General features: G+C 39.9%; 1 protein-coding gene and 1 long non-coding RNA gene across 3 annotated transcripts in view; one reads left to right on the top strand and one right to left on the bottom strand.

Moving 5' to 3' along the window:
• The window catches only part of CASD1 (CAS1 domain containing 1), a 75233-nt gene extending 74385 nt beyond the window's left edge, over positions 1-848 (bottom strand). For both annotated transcript variants that reach the window (XM_004265586.3, XM_033420469.2), the window contains exon 1: positions 281-848. In XM_004265586.3, coding sequence (XP_004265634.2) covers positions 281-848 — 568 coding nt within the window. The remainder of the gene's footprint in view (positions 1-280) is intronic.
• Positions 849-919: 71 nt separating this feature from the next.
• Positions 920-27345, top strand: part of LOC117199831 (uncharacterized) — a 64140-nt gene continuing 37714 nt past the window's right edge. The window contains exons 1-2 of the long non-coding RNA XR_004481164.2: positions 920-1166; positions 2954-3031. This is a non-coding gene — a long non-coding RNA (uncharacterized LOC117199831). The remainder of the gene's footprint in view (positions 1167-2953; positions 3032-27345) is intronic.

The following is a 27345-nucleotide window of genomic DNA, read 5'->3' as shown; positions in this document are numbered from 1 at the left end:
GCCAGGCCCGGGTAAGCGCCCCCGTCCGCAGCGCAGGCTGCTCGTGGGGCGCAGGACCACGGGCTCTCTACCTGTGGCCGCCTGTACTGGGGTCCGCTCGGTCGGTCGGGGGCGCCTGGCCCGCCGCCCGGGCCACCTGGGGGCACCTCCTCCCCTGCGGGCTGGGCGCGCCGGCGGGCGGCCGCGTGAGCGTGGGCGTGTGTCGGGCGAGGGGGGCTGCCTCCAGCCTCCGCGTCGCCTCCTCCCCCAGCCGGCCCGGACAGGGGGAGGGCCCGCTCACCTCGGTAGCGGCGGGAGGCGAGGTGGCACAGTGCGAGCAGCAGCACGGCCACCAGCGCCAGCACCTTGGCACTCCTCACGCTGAAGTAGTGGTTGATCTCCCGCTTGCCCAGGTTGTAGGCCAGAGCCGCCATCTTGGTTCCTCCATGACAACAGCGCGCGGCGGAGCGGGGAAGGGGCGCCGCACAGGGGCAGCACTGGAGCTGCCGCCGCCACAGCAGCCAGGCGAGGAGCGGCCGCCAGTCCCCGCGGCCGCCACCCGCGCCGCCCGCCGGGGAGCCTGACCCCGCGGTGCCCCCGGCCTCTACCTGCACCTCCTCGGCCGCGACCGCTTCAGCGGCCTCCCCCCAGCCCCGCCGCCGCTGCTCCGCCGTGCCGTTTCCCCAGGCGCCCTGGACGCCTGTCTCCTCCCCTTCCTCCTCCTCCCCTTTAGCCTCCTGTCTTAATAGCGGCTGCGCCTGCGAGGGGTGTCCGGATGCCGGGTGCTCCGGGGTCACGGGCCCCAGACGGACCTCCGGGGTCACCGGGTCACGGGCGGCGGCAGGCGGCGGCAGTAGCGGCAGAGACATGGGGTTGTAAGGAGAGGGGAGCAGGGTTCCACCCCGACCCGAGCGCGAGCCTGGGGCTTCAATTATCTTAATGGCCGCTACCTGAGCCCAGGTGGGGGCAATATAAGTACTGTTCCGGAAGACAAGTACACATCACTCCACTGCCTCCTTCCGCAACACACCTTTTCGTGAACTTTCTACTTCCCGAACCTGCCCAGCAGGATGCGAAGGCCACCCCAATGTCACCGGGGCTTATCGTCAGGCTATCTGGTCAGTCTGGCTGCCCCCCAGGCTTGCCAAGTGTAGAGACTGCTGGTAGCCTTAGCACCCAACCCACGGGTAAGACCAGTCTTAACTCTTAACTCGTTGCTTTGAAGCCCATTTCTCTTGCAACTTGAAAAAAGTCCTCGGTTTGCCCAGTTCCAGTGGGTGAAACTCTACCAAAGTACAGAGTAGAAGGTACAAAGAGTACAGAGTAGAAGCTTAGCTTAGTGTAGGTGTTGGTGAGAACCCCACTCTTAATTTTTGTTTACACAAGGGTTGGCTAGGATGGGCCAAACATGAAAAAGCGTCTCAGGATAGTCATTCCTGCTCCCGGAGTTGGTTAATGTTCCGTGGTTATCAAAACAGGCAGCACACCTTTGCCTTGGTTAAGAGCTTGTTATTCCCTCATGTTTTGTTTTCTCCTTTTGGTTTCTCCTTTGCTGCCTTCCAGGTGGGAATGGTTATTTACATTGCTTCCCTTTCTACTTGTTTAGAGTGAGTTATTGATTAGTTAGGGTGTTTTCAGGTGTTCTTTGCAACTTTCCCATTTAACCATTCCTGAACTTGTGTTTATAGGCCCCTCTTAAAATGATAGAATGTTAGATATGAAGGGACTGTACAGATCTTGTCATCCCAATTTTTTCATCTAAGGACTCTTTTTATTATGTTTTTATCCGTGGACCCCGTATCTTGAAAGATTTTGTCACTTAAATGAAATCACATACATCACTGTCATGGATGTAATGCTAATAAGCAATAAAGCTAAATAAGTGTACAAACACTAGGCACTGTTCCTTGGAAATGGTCGCTTAATTTTGGCTGTCATTCTTCTGATCCAAGGTTCCACATGCTGGAAGAATTAAATCTGATATTGTAAAAAACAGATAAATAACTCTGCTAACAGTATATGGTCTACCAATCACATCCTAGAAATTTCTATGATGTCATCAACAGCAAATTAGAATTTCTGATTAGCGTACGATAACCAATGTTAGCCTGCAGGGTTGATTTAATGCCTGCCAAAAGTAAAGAAACTTGACATTTTATTTAATTGGAATTTCCAGAAGGCTTTCTGAAATGTTGTAAATAGCTTGTGGACCTCCTTCCTTCCCACTAGTTTAAAGCTAATCCCTCTCCTCTGCTCTGAATCTCTTTCTGTCCCCCTTTCTTGGGGGTGTTGATGACTCCATCAGTTATCCCCATGTCAATCATCCTCTCTCTCTGTGTCTTCCTTAAACTTTCCTTTCTCTTGGATGTTTCCCTTCCACCAATAATTTTATCTTGTTAGTGAAGCTCATCCATGGACTGTGTTTCTGTGTGTTTACCTCTCCATCTCTTTCCTTCTCTGACAAGTTCTAGAAAGAATAGTGTTGTCTTTTCAGCCTTCACTTGTTCCACTTCCATTCTCCCTTCTAAATAACTCTCAAATCTGTTGCCTCCTCTCCATTCCCTGGTTGTTGCCTTGGTGAAGGCATGATTTCTTGCCTGAATTTTTTATCCCTTAAAATCATCTTCCTCAGGTTTGGCTCAAAAATTCAATCTTACAGCTCCCTGCCATTCTCTAACCAGACGGAACTTTCTTAAACTCAAATCTGATGATGCTAAAAACTAGTTAGTGGCTCCATGTTTATTTGTCTATCCCTAAACCGTCCAGAATGTTAACTAATGCTCAGCAGGTTACGTCAACCCTAATAATCTGAGAAAAAGAGAAACCATTTTATAGGAAGTCTTTCAACCATGCATTACTTAAAACAAAGCAAAACAAAAACAGACAAAACAAACAAAAAAACCTGACTACACCTTATTCCTTCCCTTCTTCTTTTTTTTTATTAACCAAACATCTATTTCCTATTGTACCATAGGAGGTCATGGGGATAAAGAAGACAGGAAAAAGGACTGAAAAGGACCAGCCAGCACAATAGGAGGAGCTCAGTTTTGAGGTGAGAATCTTTTGGTATAAACTGTTCCTGCTCCACTGTGTCCATTTCATTACTGTTTATACTGATGGGATTTTAAAATTTGGGTATAACTGACATATAACATTACATCAATTTCAGGTGTACAGTGTGATTTGATATTTGTATATATTGCAAAATGATCACCACAGTAACTCTAGTTAACATTGGTCACCATGCATATATACCTAGTTACAGAATTTTTTTTCTTATGATGAGAACTTTTAAAATCTACTCTCTTAGCAGCTTTTGAATAAGCAATACAGTATAATTAACTATAGTTCCTTTCTGACTTGAAAAATTCTTCCTCTTCTTTCCCAAAGCTGTCTCTTTCATCTGTGTCCTTGATTGTGTCAATAAAATTTCATTTGAGAACCTGGTATCATAAGTTTCCCTTCTTTATTTCTACCTTCGATTTCTCCCTCTTCACTGTTTGCCCAACACGTAAGCTCAAATGCTTCCTATTTAAAGCACCTTCCTTAATTCACCACACAATCTGTCTTCTCCTTTAACTATCAGACTTCTTGGAGGAACACTCTATTGTTACTGTTCCGATTTTTTTTGTTTTTTTGGTTACTTATTGGTTCTTTAAATACTTGAAAACTGACTTCTGCTCCTATTCCGTTACCTAAACCACTGTTTCAAATGTCAACCACATCCTAAATTACCATATCCAATGTCTTTATCTTAGCTTTATCCTTCATGACTGTGCAGCATTGTTGACATATTTGCTTTCTTAAAATCTTCTCTTTTGCCTTCCATACCACTACACCCTCTGGCTCTCTTTTTTTCTTTCCCATGCATCTCCAAGAAGAGTCAGTCCTCTTGCTTTTTCAAACCCTTATATGAAAGTGTTTGCCTGCTTTTCTTCTTGGGAAACCTACACTACAGCTACCACACTGCATCCACGCATGTAACCTGGATTCCTGTTATGTGCTCCAGACCTCTTTCATGTACCTCAGAAACTGCTTCATTGAGTGTCTTGTGGTACCTCACACTCAGTGTGTTGGAAACCAGTTTTATTTTCCTTCCAAAACCATTCATCTTGTTATGTTCACCATTTCATTCCTTGCCACCACTATCCTTCAAGTCATTTCTACTACTCTGACTCATCTTCTTTCTCCTCTGCCATATCTAAAGTATGGGTTTCAGTGGGGAGGTGTGTTCATAAGGTAAGCCAGTGGATAGTGAGAACAAATTACCAAAGCTTCTATTTATAGTTAATTCCTGTTAAAAAATGATTAAAGAAGACATTTTAGGTGATACAAACTTTATTTAACACTTCATGAAGTGGATAGTCTCCTTTCAGAGAACAGTAAAATGGAGTGGAAGCTTTTATAGGGTAAAGAATAAAGAAAAAGGAAGAGAAAAATAGAAAATATCTGGTTGGCTGAGGCCACATAGTCATCCTTGTTTGGGATGAGAAGAAACAAGGAAATAAGGATAGAGCTTAGAGTTGGCTTGCTGTTTGGGGGTTGGCTGACTGGATATACTGCATTTCTGCTCAAGCAGAGCATTTATAGAGATATGAAAGTTTTCTAAGTTTTGGTTTGCTGACATGGCATGACTAAGCAGGAGCAGATCCATCATGAGCCCAGCAAGTTATTTCAGCATTCCTAGATACAATAAAATAAGGCTTCATTAATATTTAATATAAGGACCTCCCCTGGTACTCTGACTTGGTCTATATGTAGAGTCATGTCAAGTGCACTTGAAGAGGAATTCTGAGGGGAGAGTGGGAATTCACACATGGGGGAGAGAGATGAACAAGAGCTCCCTTATTTGTTGACTTTCAGCATACTGTGCCTATGAGCCTATCAAATGGATTCACAGATTGTATTATCTACTCTTACTTCAACTCACAAAATGGAAAGGGGCTTTAAAAATCCCCATGGGGGATGTGAATTGAAGATGATTCTAACCATATAAGCACTATCAAACAAGAAGAATATACAGCATGGAATCTTCTCCTAAAATAAACTCTTCATCAGCTGCATGGTTAAAAAAAAGAAGTGTGTGTATATATCATAATATATACCTGACACAGATTATATGCAGATTATATAACATACAAATATCATCCCTGACATACATATATGAACAACGTAAATCTGTAATAAATCAGGAAAAATTACGAAATTATCGAGATTAGTTGAAATAAGAATTTACATCCACTCATTGTAAACTATGGATCTTGCTTGTAAATGTATAGTGCTTTGAGATGAGAGTTACTACAGATATGAAGCCATCAAAATTAACAAGCCATTTATAAATTAAGCATCTGAACATGACTTAAACCTCTCTCTTTGAGAGAAAAAAAATTTGTGAATATGTATGACTGTTTCAGATTACATGGATTAGTTCATTGGTAGAGCAGTGCATATTTTATAACTAAATAAATATGCTCTAATTTTTAACTGATATGAATGCACAGTCAAAAGCCTAGAATCACTTAGTGAATAACTGTATTCTGTTCGTTAACTCTTTCCTCAAAACTCTTTCCTTCTGCCCAGAATGCTCTGGTTTAGGCTCCAACCTGATCATTGCAACACATTTCTACTGGCCTCCTTACCTTTAACTTCTCACTTTTTCAATCCCTTATTAACCAATTGCCTCTAGAATTATTTGTCTAAGGCTTTATTTGATCTTATCATTTCCCTGCTTGAAAACTTTGGTGGTTCTCTACTGCAACAAAATGAATTCCCAGCCTCTTAAAACGTGTAAGGTTGTCTGTGATTTGGCCTAAGTCTCCATTCCTTCTCTTTAGTTCTCATTTTATCCAACCATGCTAGAGTACAAGCCAGGAACGTTATATATCTGTTGCTTTTTTTCTTACTATTCCCTTAGCTTGAATACTTTCCCCCCTGTACCTCATATGCTACTTATTTAAAATCTTTCTTCTTTTTTCCCCCCTCCAGCCTTAATAAGGTATAATTGACAAATAAATTGTTTATAGTGTACAACGTGATGATTTTTCACATATACCCATACTTTGTGAAATGGTTACCACGATCAGAAAAACTTTCTCCTTTAAAGACCTGCTACATTTTGTCTCTTCCATGAACTAAGCCCCATGGCTCCTTGTGGGAATGTAACTCTTTCCCTCCTCTGATTTGTCACAGTACTTTGTTTCTGTCTATGCTAAGTATGCCTTCAGCACAAGGCAGCACCCAATCAGAACAGATACCTTCCTTCCTTGTGCATATTGTGTGTATTGGGAAACTATCAGTTCTTTTGGGACATATCCCACTGTGCCTTGTAATCTACTCAGTTATTATGTTTATCTTCCTCTTCTTCATTCCTCTCCCTCCAGATTTTATGCATTGGGGCACAGGGAATTAATACTTTTTATATTATTTGTAGGGAAAACTTGTGAAAGACTTAGAAATAGACCAAGGTATTATGGTTGTCTTCAGTGGGAAACTGGGCATTGTCCAGATTATCAGATTCTATCGGGTCTCTGAATCTTTTATTGTCTTTGAGTTATTTTACATTGCTGTAAGTTATATAATACTTATAGTAATGCAAATGATTCTTGTCCATAGAAATGCAAATTGTATCTCATTGGGATTCAGTTGATTATTGCTCTATGGATACTGAGCAGTTTTGAAGTTTTACATTTGTTAAGCAAATTTATTTCACCATTCCCAATGCCCATATATATGTGATTCTTTGAATTCTCCTTTGAACCAATTGTAATATCTTTCTGGTTCCCTCATTAATTAATGAATTAAATAAGAGCTTTGACACATGTTCATTTTATATCTGTATGAAAGTCATGCCATATACTCTTCTAAAAATTATCTTTTAATACATGAATATGCCTTGAACTGAATAAATATTAATATTTCTTAGGTTCAGATTAAAGATCATTTAATGAAAAACACTGGAGAAAATTGAGACACTTTTCTTCCTAGAATTTTTAAGATTGTGGGATAGAGAAATATTTTCCAAAGTGAATTTGACTTGTTTGAACAAGTGAACAGTTTCCTCTACAAGACTGAAAAAACTTGTTTTTATTACTATGAATTTGAATATTGGCCTTTGGATTTTTTGATCAAGTATACCCAAAACAAAACAAAACAAAACCCAAATATCTGATTTGTATGTACTCAAATGTCAAAAAAACTGATACAAGAGTAAGAAATTATAAAGTATTACTCAGTTATTTTATTGTATGCTTTTAGTTTAGTTTTTTTTTTAATCTGGAAGATTTCACCTTAAAACATGATACAGAAATCTCAGTAATCATTTGGAAGTTGTATAAAGTAAAAGTTTATACATGATATTATAGTCTTCAGTATAAGAAACACATCCTGAATTCACAGTCTGTTCACACCTGTCCTTCTTGTCTTCAGATTGGGAAACACTTGGGAGTCAACCTTAGGTCTCTGGTCCTTTCTGTCTAAATTCTCTGCTTATCCCAATTGTATTCTGCTTCTCCCACCTTTTCAGCTTCTCTTCTATCTCCTTTCCTTCTGCTACCAATTGTAGTTTTTCCCAAGTATCTGTACTTTTGAGAAAGCTCTTCACTCCCTACCCTCATTCACTTTACTGTTTGGAGAAAGGTGAAAGCAGAAGAGATGGAGAAAAAAGTGGACAGATTAGAGACAGATTTTAGTAATAAAATGGACAGAATATGCTGATGGAGTTGCATGTGAGAAGATAAGGGAGAAGGAGAATCAAGGGTGACTTCTGTTTCTGGCTTGAGCAACTGGTGGCTTCAGGGACCGCTTACTGACATGGGAAAGACTGGAGTGGGGGTAAAGCTTGGGCAAGATTATCCTAACAGTTCTTCAGTTTCTTCTTGTTTACATCAAAATATGTTTAAAAATTAAAGCCCAGACAATCTAATACCTATTTAATTTTCACATGTGAAATTCTGCCCCACCCTGCCACCCTCAGTACCCTTTCTCCAAGACAGAAAAATGCATCTTCCACTTTATTCCCAAATTACACAGGTTTTTTTTTCAGGTGAAATCAACATTTCCTATCAACAGTTAACAAATCAAGGGGGGAAAGGGATAATAGTGTAGCAATTATTTTGAGCTGGGTCTTCCTCAAGGGCTGAAACAAATTCTCCTTTCTGTAGAATAGTTGTTTTAAATTAGCTGGAAATTCACAGTTCACAGCTTTGAAAAAACCCCTTAAGGAAGGCAAATATGAATATCTCCCATTGTTTCTAAGGTGAAGGATGTTAACCGTTGATCAGATCAGAGTTGCCGGCAACTTGAAGGGGAGAAAAAAATTCTAAATGACCTGTCTGGTTTCACGCAGCCCTCTGGCCCAAATGGTACTGACATTTTCATTAAACAGGTTAAGGAAAACAATAGAGGTTAATTGACTTAGTGGTGTTTCAGCTGAAATGGCCAAAACTGCCCAAGGCCTCAGGTAAGTCTAATGTTGTTAGCAGCATCTTGGCCTTCCACTTTATACTCTGTCACCTTTGAACTATCTAAACAAATTAGGATCACTTTTTGTATAACACTGTGTATCTCACAGGGATGTGTGAAAATGTATTAGGTAATGTCTGTAAAGCACTTTAAATGATTTATTCTTTAGCCAGTTTTTCCTGAGGGATACTTTGTCTCACACGCTTCTAATTGCTAGATGAGCTAGATGATAAAGAGCAATCTTCAACTGAACACTTAGTGGGTTGCAGGAGGTGACTCACAGATCTTTTACTCTATGCGCACAGAACATACATTTCCCATCATGAAATTCTGCCTTTCTAACTAGCATATTTTGGGGGGGTGACATTTAGATATCATTTTCGGTTTGCAGAAGTGGCAGGTATAGCTTTGTGGTCATTAGTAAAAAGTTTTTACTACGGGGGTAGAATAATGTAGTAAAAAAAAGCGTAGGCTTTGAAAGAACATTCGGGGTTTGACACTGGGCTCCACCATTTACTAGCTAAATAATGTGGCAAATCGTTTCACCTGTTGAACTTCAGCTTTACTTTTTTTTTTTTTTTTGCGGTACGCGGGCCTCTCATTGTTGTGGCCTCTCCCATTGCGGAGCGCAGGCTCCGGATGCGCAGGCTCAGTGGCCATGGCTCATGGGCCCAGACGCTCCGCCGCATGTGGGATCTTTCCGGACCGGGGCATGAACCCGTGTCCCCTGCATTGGCAGACGGACTCTCAACCACTGCGCCACCAGGGCAGCCCCAGCTTTCTTACTTGTAAAATGAGGATAATAAGACCTATCACTCAAGGTTGTTTTTATGACTAAATGAGTAATGTATAGTTTTTGACACTTAGGTGATGCTTAATAAAAGATTCTTTTTTCCTTCGGAGTTCACTGTCACTGGTAAATTCACCAGAAGTTTTCCTAAATTTCCTCTCTACTGGTTAATATGTGTGTCATGGAGACTGGGTGTTTAATTAATAGAAAATAGCCAAGTCAAACATAGATACATTCCTTTAGATAATTAAATAATCCTTGGTTTAATCTGTTAAACAATACTCTGGTATGATATTGAAATGTCCTGTCATCCACCTTTTGCCTTATTTACAAGTTTTAAATAATTTTGCTTAACAGTCCATTCTTTTGATGGTGAATAATCTCTAGAGATTTATTTATTTATTTGTTTGTTTAAATTTTTAAAATTCTTGGCTGTGCTGGGTCTTCATTGCGGTGCGTGGGCTTCTCATTGCGGTGGCTTCTCTTGTTGCGGAGCACGAGCTATAGGCGCACGGGCTTCAGTAGTTGTGGCTTGAAGGCTCTAGAGCGCAGGCTCAGTAGTTGTGGCGCACAGGCTTAGTTGCTCCACAGCATGTGGGATCTTCCTGGACCAGGGCTCAAACCCGTGTCTCCTGCATTGGCAGGTGGATTCTTAACCACTGCGCCACCAGGGAAGCCCCTCTAGAGATTTATTTTTGATCACACACACAAAAGGCTGGTTTCATTATGCTTTGGAGTGATTATTTACACAGTTTAGCAAAAGTTATTAACCGTCCGGGTATGCCTCCTTGAGCGTTCAGTACTGAGCAACTGTAGAGCCCAAAGAATTAAATTCTGCTGAGTATTGTCATTAAGAAGTATAAGATTCAATAATGTAAAAGGATCTATTATTTTTTTCTATCCCAAGATTAGGAAACCAAGCCCAAGAAAATCTATGCACCAGGATTTCATCTCATTTCTTATAGATTCTGGTGAACTCCTTTTCACTTCAAGTCCCCAATATGCTGAGGTTCCTGGCCAGCCAGTAAATGATGTTGCTTTTGACCTGTGAGGCTTTAACCATAAAACAGGTACCAGGCTAGTTTTTTCAGGTGGGATTTGTAGGCATTGCTTTCACATATAAAATACAACACTTACTTGTTAATGATGGGATTTCCTTATCTGATTAAATGTCCTTTATTTTCCAATATGACTCCCAGGTGTAACCTTTTATGACGATGTCAAAATCTTCTCTGTTGGGGTGCAATACACAGTTTTCTAAATAAGAATTCGACACCTGGTGAAATGAAGACAGCTTCTTTTTAACCCTATGCAAGTAACTTTGGAGACTCATAAAAGATATTTGGTTATAAATTCTGAAGGAGACACTGAGAGTTAGGAGCCATTTTTTTAAATGTTTCATTTGTTTTTGAGAGTTACATTTGATGTTGAGAGTTAGAGATAAATTACCAAGTAGAGGACTTCTTCATCAAGCATCAGAAAATAGACAGTTCACAAATAAATGCCATCAGTATTCCAAACCAAATAACTATAATTAAAATTTCCTTATCAATTTATTTATTTATTTATTTATTTACTTTTGGCTGTGCACGGGCTTTCCTAATTGCGGTGAGTGGGGTCTACTCATTGTGGTGGCTTCTCTTGTTGCAGAACATGGGCTCTAGGCACGCAGGCTTCAGTAGTTGTGGCTTGCAGGCTCTGGAGTGCAGGCTCAGTGGTTGTGGTGCACAGGCTTAGCTGCACGCGGGACCTTCCCGGACCAGGGCTTGAACCGGTGTCCCCTGCATTGGCAGGCGGATTCTTAACCACTGCACCACCAGGGAGGTCCCCATTTAGTTTTATGTATTTATTTCTTGTTCTACTGCATCTTGGGTCATCAGCCTTCTTTCACGAAGTCATCTCCTTCTGAACTAAGAAGAGTCCTGAAAATCCCAAGTCATTCCCAAATATATCTGACAATTGTGCAAGCAATGTTATCTTTATGCTCCAAAGTTGTTACTCATGAGGCTATTCATTGAACTATCAACAATTAAGAGTATACGGTATGGTCCTTTCCATGAAATTCTGAGATTTTCCTTTGTAGAAGATTAAAATTTTAACCTGTGAGCCTTTTGACAAGCACTAAATGATTAATATATTGTGGTAACTAACAATGTCAAAGCTGAAGACAGTAAAGTTCTCTATTGAATGCAGTACATAATTTTTGGTAAGAATTTGATCAGTGTTTTGCCTGAGAGTAAGAACATATTATGGACAAGAGCACTGACAAATCTCCAGGGCCTTCCAATTCATTTTATAATGTGTACAATCTCCAAAACGTATATGTAAATAATATTTTATCTATAAAATTTACCCTTTAATTTGACCACTCTTTTGATCAGTGCTTACACTAGAGTTGAGCTAATCTAGAAATATAAAACATGTCAAGAAAACAGTTATTTGGGGTATCACCTCTTTTATAAGGCAAGAGAACAAATCTTCATGAATTTCCAGGGACCTTAAGGGAATTTCAAAGAAGTTTTATGTGTAAAGAAAATCCTGAAAATTTTATTTTTCTGAATGTAAGATATGATTGTGGAAAAGCAAAATCAAGAGAGTTACTTTAGATCATTTATTAAGACAGGATCAGGTGTGCCTGAGAAACAGTAAATTGGCTACCTGTTAATCAAAGTGACAATACAGTATTCTAAATAAGAAGAAGGTAACACAATTGAAAGGAATTTTAGCTTTTTCAGAAATGAGGAACTTTATGTTTTTGTTGCTTAATAATAAAGTGCTTGACAAAGTTGTCACAAAACACAGAAAACAGTTTTGTTAGGATATGGAATCCAACATGCAAACAGATCACACAGAATGTAAAAGAATAACTATTTACTACCCCTTGTTAAGAGAAGACAAAAGAGTTCAAGATAAACTGTCATTTTAATATATAGAAAACCAAATTCAAGATTTGCATTAATATCACATTTAGCAGTAAAGGGTTCATGAGCTCCCTGCCCTACTTTTTAAATTATCTTATAAATAAACCCATCAAAACGGAGTGAACTTTGTCAAAATTTGAATCCATCTCATTGCTTCTTTTCAGGCTTATTATTTATAGTTTGAGGCAAATACAATTTTTCCTGCCAATCTATAATTTTCTATGTTTATTCAAGATTTGTCTTACACAATCCTTTTTCACATTCAGGAAAAACCAGAATCTTTAAGAAAAGACTACTCTCCTTTCCTTGAAAACAAAAATACATTCCATTATCTTGCATTCATCATTGTACTTTTCTGCTACTATTGCTTTAGCAGTCTTTGATTACCGGTAAGATTAATAACTTTCAGTCAAATTAATTAACTTCTATTTCATAGAGGAAACTAGAAAGGAGTGTAGAAGAATCTGTCATACACAGTAAAACAACAAAACTCATACATACACACATAAAACCTTCTATGGTCACATACATCCATTTTTCACCTTTTTAAGTTAGCAAAATGAATACAATCATTATCATGACCAATAAATATATCCACGATAAGAAACACACATGCACACATACACACACATATACACATATATATAAAATATGTTGGGTGACCACATTTCAGATTTATATTTCACTTAGAAATCATCTAGGTATCCAAGGTTCTGCATTAAATAACTTGATTTAAGAATAGTCCAAGGTTGGGCTTCCCTGGTGGCGCAGTGGTTGAGAGTCCGCCTGCCGATGCAGGGGACACGGGTTCGTGCCCCGGTCCGGGAGGATCCCACATGCCGCGGAGCGCCTGGGCCCGTGAGCCATGGCCGCTGAATCTGCGCGTCTGGAGCCTGTGCTCTGCAACGGGAGAGGCCACAACAGTGAGAGGCCCGCGTACCGCAAAAAAAAAAAAAAAAAAAAAAGAATAGTCCAAGGTTTTACTACTAGAGCTAACCAATGAATTTGGTAAAGCTGCCAGATACAAAATTCATACACAGAAATCTCTTCCATTCCTATACACTAACAATGAAAAATCAGAAAGAGAAATTAAGGAAACAATCCCATTTACCATTGCAACAAAAAGAATAAAATACCTAGGAAAAAACCTACCTAAGGAGGCAAAAGACCTGTACTCAGAAAACTATCAGATCCTGGTGAAAGAAATCAAAGATGACACAAACAGATGGAGAGATATACCATGTTCTTGGATTGGAATAATCAACATTGAGAAAATAACTACACTACCCAAAGCAATCTACAGATCCAGTGTAATCCCTATCAAATTACAATGGCATTTTTCACAGAATTAGAACAAAACATATTACAATTTGTATGGAAACACAAAAGACCCTGATTACCCAAAGCAATCTTGAAAAAGAGAAATAGAGCTGGAGGATCAGGCTCCCTGACCTCAGACTATACTACGAAGCTACAGTCATCAAGACAGTATGGTATTGGCAGGAAAACAGAAATATAGATCAATGGAACAGGGTAGAAAGCCCAGAGATAAACCCACGTACATATGGTCACCTTATCTTTGATAAAGGAGGCAAAAATATACAATGGAGAAAAGATGGCCTCTTCAATAAGTGGTGCTGGGAAAACTGGACAGCTATATATAAAAGAATGAAATTAGAACACTTCCTAACATCATACACAAAAATAAACTCAAAATGGATTAAATACCTAAATGTAAGGCCAGGCACTGTAAACTCTTACAGGAAAACATAGGCAGGACACTCTTTGACATAAATAGTAGCAAGATCTTTTTTGACCCACCTCCTAGAGAAATGGAAATAAAAACAAAATCAACAAATGGGACCTAATGAAACTTAAAAGCTTTTGCACAGCAAAGGCAACCATAAACAAGATGAAGAGACAGCCTTCAGAATGGGAGAAAATATTTGCAAATGAAGCAACTGACAAGGGATTAATCTCCAAAATATACAAACAGCTCATGCAGCTCAATATCAAAAAAACAAACAACCCAATCCAAATATAGTTCGAAGAACTAAATAGACATTTCTCCAAAGAAGAAATACAGCTGGCCAACAAACACATGAAAAGATACTCAACATTGCTAATTATTAGAGAAATGCAAATCAAAACTACAGTGAGGTATCACCTCACACCAGTCAGAATGACTATTATCAAAAAATCTACAAACAATAAATGCTGGAGGGCTTCCCTGGTGGCGCAGTGGTTGAGAGTCTGCCTGCGATGCAGGGGACATGGGTTCGTGCCCCGGTCCAGGAAGATCCCACATGCTGCGGAGTGGCTGGGCCGGTGAGCCATGGCCGCTGAGCCTGCGTGTCCAGAGCCTGTGCTCCGCAATGGGAGAGGCCACAACAGTGAGAGGCCAGCGTACCGCAAAAAAAATAAATAAATAAAAATGCTGTCTCGAGAGGGTGTGGAGAAAAGGGAACCCTCATATGCAGTTGGTGGGAATATAAATTGATACAGCCACTATGGAAAACAGTATGGAGGTTCTTTAAAAAACTAAAAATAGAACTAGCATATGACCCAGAAATCCCATTACTGGGCATATACCCTGAGAAAACCATAATTCAAAAAGACACATGCAGCCCAATGTTCATAGCAGCACTATTTACAATAGCCAGGGTATGGAAGCAACCTAAATGTCCATCAACAGAGGAATGGGTAAAGAAGATGTGGTATATATATATGCAATGGAATATTACTCAGCCATAAAAAGGAATGAAATTGGGTCATTTGTAGAGATGTGGATGGACCTAGAGACTATCATACACAGTGAAGTAAGTCAGAAAGAGAAAAACAAATATCATATATTAACGCATACACGTGGAATCTAGAAAAATGGTGTAGATGACCTTATTTGCAAAGCAGAAATAGAGACACAGACATAGAGAAAAGTATAATATTGCTTATATGTGGAATCTAGAAAAATCATACAGATGAGCTTATTTATGAAGCAGAAATAGAGACACAGACATAGAGAACAAATGTATGGATACCAAGGGGGAAGGGGGGGTGGTAATAATTGGGAGATTGGGATTGACATATATACACTACTATGTATAAAATAGATAACTAATGAGAAACTACTGTATAGCATAGGGAACTCTACTCAGTGCTCTGTGGTGACCCTTATGGGAAGGAAATCTAAAAAAGAGAGGATATATATATACGTATAGCTGATTCACTTTGCTGTACAGCAGAAACTAACACAACATTGTAAAGCAGCTATACTCCAATAAAAATTAATTTAAAAAAAAGACTAGTCCAAGGTTTTAAAGTTAAATAAGGATCTTGGTTAAGTTGACATATAACAACTTAGAAAATCATTTATCAGAATTATAATTTAAGAATTTATTTAGACCATTTGTATTCACATAGCTTAATTATTGGGACTGAGAACTGAAATCCCCTGTATGAATTTGACTTAATATTTGTTCCAGGAAATTCTTGCCCAGGAATATAAAGCTGTAGCCAATCAACAATTTCACTATTTGCTTCAGGAAATTCCTGAAAAGCAATTTATCCATATAGTTTGTCCTTCTGGCCAAACAGCTCTATCTCCTGTCAGGATAATAGATTGTTAACTTCACCAAATAGGTAGCTTATTAAAAAATTTACTTATCAAGACTCATGTCAAGAAGCTGACTTTTCTTTGTCCCTCAATCCTCAACTATTATGTCAAGGACTGTCCCCCATCACAATTAGTTTTCTTATCTTGACAAACCTACCTTCAGCCACTTAAGCCCAGATCCCCAACCCCTTCCCCAATCTCCCCATTTGAGACATTACTAGAATCTCTCAAGGTAGTGTTCTCCCTTAACTGCAGTAGGCCTAATAAAAGTAGCTTTGATTGATCAACAGAAACTCTGAGTTAATAAATGTGTATTGCTTTAAGCTGAGAAGTTTGTGCAATTATTGTTATGCAGCAATAGTAAACTAATAGGACCACATTGATAAAACCAGGGAACAATTATTGCTGTCTTCAGACCAAAAGTTATTAAGCCAGCCTAGTTTGTAAAAGATTAAACTTTATTACATGAACTTACGTTTCATACTGACCTGCTTCTAATCCTGAGCTTATGTTTGATTTCTTTATTTCCTGAGAAATTTGGGAATATTAGAGTTATATAAGTGCTTATTTTTCTTTATGAATCAATTAGAATGGAGCTATTTGGATTTGAGAAACTATTTTATTTTATTTATTTATTTATTTATTTTGGCTGCGTCAAGTCTTAGCTGCAGCACGTGGGATCTTCATTGAGGCATGCAGGATATTTTGTTGTGGTGCGTGGGCTCTTCGTTGCGGCGCAGGGGCTTCTCTCTAGTTGTGGTGTGTGGGTTTTCCCTCTCTAGTTGTGGCACGTGGGCTCCAGAGTGCGAGGGCTCTGTAGTTTGCAGCATGCGGGCTCTCTCGTTGAGGCCTATGAGCTCCTTAGTTGTGGGGCGCAGGCTTAGTTGCCCCGTAGCATGTGGGATCTTAGTTCCCAGAAAAGGGATCAAACCCACATCCCCTGCATTGGAAGGCAGATTCTTTGCCACTGGACCACCAGGAAAGTCCCAGATTTGAGAGACTTTATAATTTAATTAATTTATATATTCTAGAGATAGGAAAACATCAAACACAATGAGAGGTAAATATTTTTCTCAATTACAGATAAACAGACTTGCTAAGAGCTTGCAGCTTTAGTTCTACAACCTCAATCATAGATTAACATTAAATGCAGAACCATAAACACTCACTAAAGCAGATCTCAAGGGATGTTGTACTTTCAGTGAGCATAAAGTGTTTTCTTGACTGAGTTGTGTTTACATATAGTCAAACAAAGGCTAACAAACCAGATTCTTTATCATCTCTCACCTAACTAATCCCCATTATATTCTGACAGAGATCACCTAATGATTAGATCATAAAACCAAATTCCCAAATAGTCCTGTAACCAATGAGGAAAAAATTGTTGATTGTGCATAAACATACACAAGATGCCTTCCTGACTATGAAATCAAGACTGTCCCAGTGGTCCAGTGTATCCACTGGTCCATGGGTCCAGCTGTGGAGTTAGACAAGACATGAATAGATGAATAGACTTGGCAAAGAACCAGAAAAAAGATACAAAAGCTTCTATGGTTTACTCAGAGAACAATGATTTAGCCTGTTTTGGTATCAAAGAGTGGGGAGTAGGATGGCCAAAGGGGCTATATTAACTGATGACCTTGAATGTTAAAAAGTGCCATTGTGGGGAGGACCTTCAAGTTGGGGGAGGAGTAAGACATGGGGATCACCTTCCTCCACACAAATACATCGATAATACATCTACATGTGCAACAACTCCTACAGAACACCTACTGAACGCTGGCAGAAGACCTCAGACTTCCCAAAAGGCAAGAAACTGCCCACATACCTGGGTAGGGCAAACGAAAAAAGAAAACACAGAGACAAAAGAATAGGGGAGGGACCTGCATTTCTGGGAGGGAGCTGTGAAGGAGGAAAAATTTCCACACACTAGGAAGCCCCTTCACTGGTGGAAACGGGAGGTGGGCAGGGGGGAAGCTTCAGAGCCACGGAGGAGAGTGCAGAAACGGGTGCAGAGGGCAAAGCGGAGAGATTCCCTCGCAGAGGATCGGTGCCGACCAGCACTCACCAGCCCAAGAGGCTTGTCTGCTCACCTGCCCCAGGTGGCTGGGGGCTGGGAGCTGAGGCTTGGGCTTCGGAGGTCAGATCCCAGGGAGAGGACTGGGGTTGGCTGTGCGAACACAGCCTGAAGGGGGCCAATGCGCCACAGTTAACCGAGAGGGAGTCTGGGAAAAAGTTTGGAACTACTTAAGAGTCAAGAGACCATTGTTTCGGGGTGCGCAAGGGGAGGATATTTAGAACACCGCCTAAATGAGCTTCAGAGATGGGCACGAGCCGCGACTGTCAGCGTGGACACCAGAGATAGGCATGAACCACTAAGGCTGCTGCTGCAGCCACCAAGAATCCTGTGTGCAAGCACAGGTCACTATCCACACCTCCCCTCCCGGGAACCTGTGCAGCCTGCCACTGCCAGGGTCCAGTGATCCAGGGACAAGTTCCCCGGGAGAACACACGGAATGCCTTAGGCTGTTGCAATGTCATGCTGGCCTCTGCTGCTGCGGGCTTGCCCACATTCTGTACCCCTCCCTACCCCTGGCCTGAGTGAGCTAGAGCCCCCAATCAGCTGCTCCTTTAACCCCATCTTGTCTGGGCAAATAACAGACACTAGAGGGCGACCTACATGCAGAGGCAGGGCCAAATCCAAAGCTGAACCCCAGGAGCTGTGCAAACAAAGAAGAGAAAGGGAAATTGCTCCATGCAGCCTCAGGAGCAGTGGATTAAATCCCCACAGTCAACTTGATGTACCTGCATCTGTGGAATACCTGAATAGACAATGAATCATCCCAAAATCGAGGGGGTGGACTCTGGGAGCAACTATAGACATGGGATTTGCTGTATGTGACTGACTAGTTTCTGATTTTTATGTTTATCTTAGTATAGTTTTTAGCACTTGTTACCATTGGTGGATTTGTTTATTGGTTTGGTTATACTCTTTGTTTTTAATAACAATTTTTTAAATTTTTATGATATATATATTTTTTATTTTAATAACTTTATTTTATTTTATTCTTGCTTTCTTTTTTTCTCCCTTTTCTTCTGAGCCGTGTAGCTGACTGAGTGTTGGTGCTCCGGCCAGGTGTCAGGCTTGAGCCTCTGAGGTGTTGCTCATGGCATGTGGGATCTTCCCACATGGCATAGTTGCTCCATGGCATGTGGGATCTTCCTGGACCAGGGCTTGAACCCGTGTCCCCTGCATTGGCAGGCGGATTCTTAACCACTGCACCACCAGGGAAGCCCACTATACTTCTTTTTAAAAAGGTAACATTACAACTTAATACGAATATAAAAATGAATAGATGTTAAAGATTTAATTTAACTCATTAATGAGGAAACTGGTGAGGTATTACAAGTTCAAGGGAAAATTTAAAAAAAAAGATATTTGCAAATCAGGAATATTGAAATAAATGTGCAAATCAAAGTAATACTGGCCTCAGGGGTGGCGGGTGGGAAGGAAGAAAAGTTAATTGACTCTCTACCAAGCAGAACTTACACATTTATAGACAATAATTGTTGTGCATTGTTATCAGTTACAACTTACAGAGCTGTAAAGTAACTCAAGAATAATGAAAGAGTAGAATCAGATAGTTGGAAAGGTGTGATCGAAATAATACATATTCTTTTACACTGAAGTGTAATTTTTTCTCTACAGTGCACTTGACTGGCTTAATAGTGGGAAAGAGGCAGGGCAGATTTGAGAACTGCTTTAGGCTTAAAAACTGTGCAACTGTTAGTTGTTCAGATGTCGTGAGTGGGAAGGAGAGGTCAAAGGTCATTGATTACACGTGTGGTGTTTGCCATAGTGTTTAGTGGTTGCTTCATGTGGGCCAGAATAATAACCTGCAGGGTGTTGGGGGCAATGAAGGGAAAAGTGAGGAAATATTTTAAGAAGGGATCATTTTAGAAACTCAAGCTTTGTGATGGTAAAAAGGGGTCTTTTGGTGGTGAGGGGGAGGGTTGCCATACACTGAATTATCATTAGACCCCCCCCTTTTAAGGTCACATCAAATAATCATGCAACCTAAGTGAAAATGGTGTGCTTACTCTGCGTGAAAGCTCCTGGGTAAGTCCTTTGGTTTTCTCTTTGGGGATTAGAGTATATTGCCTTTTTTGGTGCACTTGATCAGGAATCATTTGTGGACCTACAGAAAAGCTTCAAGAGGGAATTTAGGAAAGTCCTAAAGGGAACCATGGGAGACATTGCTCAGTACTTTTCTTTTTCCCCAGCGTGAATTTGATAAGAGAATATTCTGACTAAGGAAAAAAAAGTGGGAGGAGGAACTGAAGAAATATTACCCTTTCTTCTAAAAGTTTGTGGGAAAAGGCAATTATATGACCAGGAATCTTTTTCATATTTAAAATATGAAGAACACTAGGTTCTTTGTTTATAGCTATATTACTGTTTGCTTAGCTTAAGGTCCTTTGAAACACAGTTTTATATCCAAGATCTGCTCTAAACTAGTCAACTTGCTGTTCTGGTTTCCCAACATTTTAAAATTTCACCTTAAATTAATATATCTTTTCTGTTTACCCTATGTATGAATATGAGGTACTACATATTTTTGTTCCATGTTTAAGGAAGGAAGGAAGGGAGGGAGGGAGCAAGGACAGTAATGGAGGAAGAAGGGAAGAAAGAGAGAGAGAATAAAAAGGAAAAGTTGGGGGGAACCCTGATTCTCATGGCAGTTTGATCACTAGCTTGTTACAGTAGAGTTAGTCTGGTCACTATTGTAGATCTAGGATCTCCTTTTCTTGTTTTGAGCACTGAGAAGTAGTAAAACCCCCAAACCACAACTTTCCTTAAACTTCATTATTTTTGCATTTATACCATCAATCAATCAATATTATTCAGTGCCTCATATGTACCAAGTCATATACTGGAGGCTGGGGATATGGTAGTGAATTAGGACATCCTTGCCCTGTTCAGTGTTTTGCTCTCATGGGAGGAACTAAAAAATAAACACACATAAGTAAAATAAAGTTTAGTACAGGATGCTAAGTAAAAGAGACCTTTTTTGTTACTCATATATTGATGACTTAGGAGCTAAATCTGAGGTTAAAAAATGTGTTGAGTGCTTCAGATTCTAAAGACAACAGCAAAGAATTGGGGACAAACATCCCATGGAGGCTTGGGCAGCTCCCCTTTCTTCATTTCAGTTCAGTCTCTCTTAGAGGGCAGTAGAGAGGGATGGAGAGAGAAAAAGCGAATCAGCTCTCTAAAGTGAGAGTGCTTGGCATTTTCTCCTCTTCTACTTGGTGGAGTTGAGGAGGTGTCTCCTAAAAGTCAAGTGAGTGTTTGTTAACTCCAAAAGCTAAGTGAGAGAAGCTGCAAAAAAGCCACCCATAGAGGTTGGGGGTATCTTCAAGAAAGTGATACTGTATCTTATTTTCTATTGGATCATCAGCTTATGCGTGTACTTGCTGATCAGCCTCTATGCCATTTTAACATAGAGGGAAAAAAACCTGGAAACAAATGACAGAACAGAGAGAGGAAGTGGCCTGTCCTTGAAACTTTGCATGGCAAGGATATGAGAGTTCTGCAGTTCGAGTAGACACTATAAACTGTAGATGGACTTGAGCTGACCTTCTCTTACCTCACCTGGTGAGTAGGTTTTGACACTGAGAGCTTTGTGGTGTACCACTAGGGCAGGTGCTGTGGGAAGGTTGGAAGACATGAGCCAGGGTGAGACTGTCTAAGTGAAGGATCTCTCTGGGTTTTCTGAAGAATCAGCAGTTGGAGGCTTGCTGCAAGCAGAACATGAAAGGCCGGGGGGTCTTGCCCAGAGAAGGCTCAGTGACCAAGAGAGAACCGTTGACAGGCACCTGGTTATGTAAGATCTTGGCTATTTTTCCTATTTTTTCCCTTTTCATCCCCAATTCCGGAAGCCCTAATATTGGTAGGCATGGAGAGGAATTGAGAAGGAACATGCTGAGAAAGAGAATGAGACTGAGGTTTAAAAATGAACTAGACTAATTTTTAATAACTGAAAGTGACCAAACATCTTTGAGAGCTGCCTGAGTTATTGTTAAGAGGCAGGAAAGGAAAATTGAACTGTGCAAGGTTGAAGCCAGTGATTGGAAAAAAATAAAACTGTTTCATGCTCATTCCTCCATAGATTTCAAACTATAAATAAACTGATTACAAATAAGTGGGATAATTTTATTTGGTATTAGTGCTGTGAAGGGAATAGAGTAATAAGTAGAAAGTCATTATGAAGATGGGAGTGGGCAGGAGGCTACTTTAGCTGTGGTGGTCTAGGAAGCCTCTTTGGGTTGAGAATTTCCATGATGAGAGAGAGCCACTCATTCCAAACTCTGGGGCAAAAGTGTAAAATGACCCAAGGTAAGATCAAGAAAAATGGTCAGTACGGCTGGAGTTTAGTTAGTTAGATAGGCAGTGATAGAAGATACTTCTGGTAAAACGGGCAGAAAGCCAAGTAACAGAAGGCCTTGTAGGCCATGGTAAAATATTTTGATAGCAATTTTGCTTTCCTCAAAAAATTTTCAGTTTCTTGGCCCTCCCCTCTTTGCAGAAGACTCTGAATTTGTTAATATAATTTTATTTAATGGGTCACACATATCATATAATTCTAAATACTTCTGGTCTCAGAGGTAAGCAACTATTAAGATATCTTACATCTGTTCTCTTGTGACCACAATGCTACTCCTATATCAAGCTAGTTATACAAAATTCATTTATGCTATTTGATTTTTCATCTCATGCAACTCTGCATTCCTGAGGATTAAATTCTTGCCCATCACGGGAGTGCACATACTTAAGTAGTTATAACTGACGTCTGGATTCTAGATGATATATCTGTTTGCTCTAAGACTGAAATGATGGGTCCAAGTGTTGTTATAAATAATTCATATTAATCATGCCCAAAGAAAGAAGAACAAATTGTTAATTTGCTAGCAAATAGAAAATGTGTGGAAAATTATGAAAGCACGGCAGCTAAAAGTTCTGCTCTTTGATATTTATGATTTAACTCCCAGAAGAGTAAACCTTTCCTATTGGACTTAGCTATAAACTCCAGAGATGGAAATCTCTGGCAGGAGCAGTGCGTGTTGTCTCTCATTAGAGCCAGTTCTTCCATAACCACGTTAAAGAATGCATAGACTGCAAGGGACGTGTGCTCAGCCCTCTAGCAGCAATGTTCCTGGCTTCTTCTTTAATATGAATTACACCATCTCTCAGTATAATCCTTAAACTTCTATCTCCTACACTTATGCAAATAGTTACTCTGAATCCAACATGATACCTTTTCGTTAATCCTGGATCATTAAGTATTGCAGCTGTTTCATGGAAGAAACTGAGAGAAAAATTTCTGTTCAGTATGGAAATAACTCTATAAAGCTCATGACAAAGGAAGACTTGTGAATAGTATATCAGTTATTTCAGTCATCATTATAGCAGTATATTTCCTTGGGTTCTTATGGGAAATTACTTTCTTTGGCACATCCTTGGGAATTATTTCCTGTGTTCTGTTAGCTCCGTGGGATGATGTCCTAAAATGACGGGTGCAGTTCTATTGTTTTGTTAGAGTGCTCTATAACTGCTCTTAGGGCATGTTATATTCTCTTTGTCTATTATCTGAGAATATGATTCATAGTTTAGTATTAATGTTTTCCAAAAAAAACCACTTAATGAACAAGAGGGAAGCTTGTTCTGGTGGAAAGAGTAATAAACAGCAGAGCAGGTAATCCTTGTTCTAGTTGGTGATTCCACTGCTAAGTATATGACCTGTGGCAAGTTACTTTAGCTATAGTGTCTGTTTCTTTATAACTTATTTAAAAAATCTTCTTTAGTTTATGTTTTCTATTATTGTAAGATTTTTCAGCATTTAGTAAATATTAACTCTGTAACTAAAAATCCTGTTGGGGAGACAAAATTGAAGTACAGAAATTATGGAAAATATATAATCAATTACTGACATGTATGTTAATAAGGGATATAGGTTGCAAGCAACAGAAGTCCACTGACTAAGCAAAAACTGAAGTTGTTTCAAAAGCTATCAGGGACTCTCACAATCAGTTGGAGGCTAGGTAGGAGACCAGGCTTGCGAATGGGGAGGATTTCAGGTAGCTCTGAAGAGCAAAGAAGCAGGAAGTACAGTCTTGTCAGGATTCTGCTGTTATGTTGACACCCTGTATATGATTATCAACCATTTGTTTTGTTCTTGCCTCACTTGTTCATAGTGTAGGATGAAAGCATTCAATGGGCTGATGTGCCCACCTGCAGGCGGTATTTAGAGATGGGAGCCTGACAGGCCCCAACAGTTATTCTCCAACTGTGATAATACACAAAGAAGGGAAATCATTTCCTAAAAGGATATTAGAGTGCTATTAAGAAGTAGAATGGCTAATGACAAATGTCCCCTATGTATTAAATTGCAGAGGCTAGAGAAACTAGTTCAGTTTACACTGGAATGATTGAGAGACTTCGTGAAAAAGGCTGGATAAATAGAAGTTGAGATGAAGGCCATAAAGGGAGATTAAAAATTCTTCACCAAAGAAAGCAACAAACAAACAAACAAAACAAAGAAAAACATATGAAAGCCACCAAATTCAGTCTGTGAGACTCTCAGTATTGTTTCTAGTCAGCTACATTGCATCTTTTAGTTCTCAGAGGGGCTTTCTGGTTGGTCACTCATGGGAAACACAACAGCCTAACCGTTTGCATTCTCTAAACCTAGCAAAATTGTATCTTCACATCAGAGATCACTCTCACTCATTTTCCAAAGCTATCCTAAAAATGCATAGTTACATTCCCCAGGGCACTCAGCCTCCTCACCCATTCAAAGGAGATGTCATCCCCTACATTATTAAAACAATAAGCACAGAAGTATATTTAAAAAGAGCTAATACAAGAGGTCAGAAATCATATACATTTGTTGTGGTTATCATTTATTATTGTGTAACATTTTTTCTTCTCCATTTTTACCAAGACTGGATTAATTGGAATAGGGTGGTTTATATCATAACATTGCTTGTCGTTTCTAGTGACAGAAGCATACATAACTCTTTCCACAAGACTCCATTGTTGTGCATGGCAGCAGCCATCCCTTGATTAACCAGTCTCAAAGACTGTTAATGACCAATAGGACTACAACTAAGACTTCTGTGGCTAAGGTGTTTAAGTTAAATTTTAACTCTCCTTTGACCGTAATATGGTTAGATCTTATTTCATTTTTCACAGAGAAAAATGCAACTTTTTATGGTAGCAACATGAGAACAAGTGAAGACCCCATTTGTCCCTGTCTCCTAAAACCTATTTCAAATATAACATTTTCGTGACTATAAACTTGGGGATACCTCTGTGCTGGGCACACAATTAGGGACTCAATAAGTATCGGTTGATTTAATTCAAATTTACACCTGGAAACCGATAGAGAAGTGCTTCTTCCTGTTGGCTGTCATGAAATTACATTACGGTTGTTTTTGATAGTCCTGTAAAGTAGAGCTCTCACTTTTCCCCAGAAATAGTCAGAAAAGCAAACAACTCTCTAGATAACATGGGTAAACATGAATAAAATATATTCACAGTATCCTACCTTGATGATGGATGTGCAAATCTGTCTGCTCTTAGATGTTCAAGAAAGAGAAAAAAACCCTTGTATTTCCTTATCAAAACTGGTGAAAGTAAACAAGCAACCATGTAAATTGGAAAAAGTCTGTAAGTCTGGAATATTTTTTAAAAATATCTTTTATGTATTAGCTTGTTGTTCTTGGTGGCAAGAGGATGGCAGTGATTATTGACTTTCCCTTGTTTAATTTCGTTTTTCTTGCTGAAAGTGATAATTGACAGTTGACACAAGTGGATGAGAAAGCAACGGAAGTGCACTTTCTCCCAATTAGATGTGAAGAATATGTGCTGTTTGTGGTAAATTTCTGCCCATAAGGCTGGCTAGGATGCCAGGAGTTAGTGGGATGTTATGGTTAACACTGGTGCACAGAAGGAATAGAAATGTGAAGACAGACCCAGTCTGTGAGAGGTGTGCTGTCAGGGCCAAGCCAGCAGCTGGCTTTGTAGACACCTCACAGAACCCTGTGAGGGGGCTTTATTTTGGTGAATTTATCACAGTAAGTGATTTGGCCCTGACTTGTCTAGGCTTGAAGCCCTGAAGCTTTAGTCAGCTCAAGAAATGGATGCATTTCTCAGTGCTGGTTTCATGTAAACCATGTTTACAAGGTTGATATCCAAAATTTAGTGCCAATTTATTAATTTTTAATGAGAAGTACAGTTGTCACACTAGTCAGAAAACCATAGTCTGTGATCGGTCCATTCTTTTTCTGTAGATAATTGAACATGAGATGTAAAATTATAACCTGAAACTTACTTGATGAATGTGAAATCAGAACTAAGGGAATTGGTTAGATAAACATTTCTTAACTGTTAATGCATTCAGAACACAGTCAACTTAACTGACCTGAGAGCTTTTCTTCTCTCTTTTATATCTCTTGTTATCAGTCATTGTGTCCTAAGCTTAACCATTTAAGGTTCATATTCCCTCATTTCCCAGTCTCAGGGAAAAACTGTGATCCTTCATGTACTGACTTCAGGGGAATTTTACTTTAAACTTTTACTGTAACTGGTTATCATTTATAAAGTATAAATTAAGATTACAAGTGCAGTTTTTAAAATGTGTATATGGGCAGCACATAGAAATCACAAGCATTCTCAGAATACCTGAGAGTTTAACAAAGTTGAGTAATACTGAGAAAATGAGTTGACTGTTATCCACTGTTAAAGAAAGCTAGGAAGGGATTTGTCCAATTGCAGACTAGAGGAGAAACAGCAGATCTGAAGGACAGAAAAATTCTGGGTTCTAAAGAAGTGTTCTGTGGTGAGAATACCTTGTCATGCCTTTTTATGACCTGGACAAAATAGCCATTACACGGTCCATGTAACTCTCCTTGGAGTCTACCTCCCCACCAACCCCCCGCCCTGCCATATACATTATTTTGGCCTCAAAACTGTTAGGAAAGTCATATTTAATATGCAGTTTCAAACCTTTTACCCCACACTCACCTTAATTTTCCCTTACCTGTTCAGTAAGGTCTGGTGTGAAGACAAAGAAAGTAAAGGACAGAACTTGAGGATTGCTCAATGTCCATTTCCACATTTCCCATCCCCGGATTCAGAGATCCTTGTGGGACAAAATCCCCTGAAGAGGCCTGTAGTCTAGGCCATCACTAGCACTTGGGTATACGAGTATCGTTGTTTTTTTTTTTTTTTTTTTTTTTTTTGCAGTACACAGGCCTCTCACTGTTGTGGCCTCTCCCGTTCCGGATGCGCAGGCTCAGCGGCCATGGCTCAGGGGCCCAGGTGCTCTGCAGCATGTGGGATCTTCCCGGACCGGGGCACGAACCCGTGTCCCCTGCATCAGCAGGCGGACTCTCAACCACTGTGCCACCAGGGAAGCTCCACAAGTATCATTTTGAGGGGTGATCTAGAACAGACCTAAACCCAATTGCTCATTTGTATTACAAACAAAAACAATGTCCATTCCTTCCATTTCAAA

Source organism: Orcinus orca, chromosome 9 (genome assembly GCF_937001465.1).
Source record: "Orcinus orca chromosome 9, mOrcOrc1.1, whole genome shotgun sequence".
Classification (NCBI taxonomy): domain Eukaryota; kingdom Metazoa; phylum Chordata; class Mammalia; order Artiodactyla; family Delphinidae; genus Orcinus; species Orcinus orca.
This window is presented reverse-complemented; position numbering and strand designations above follow the sequence as displayed.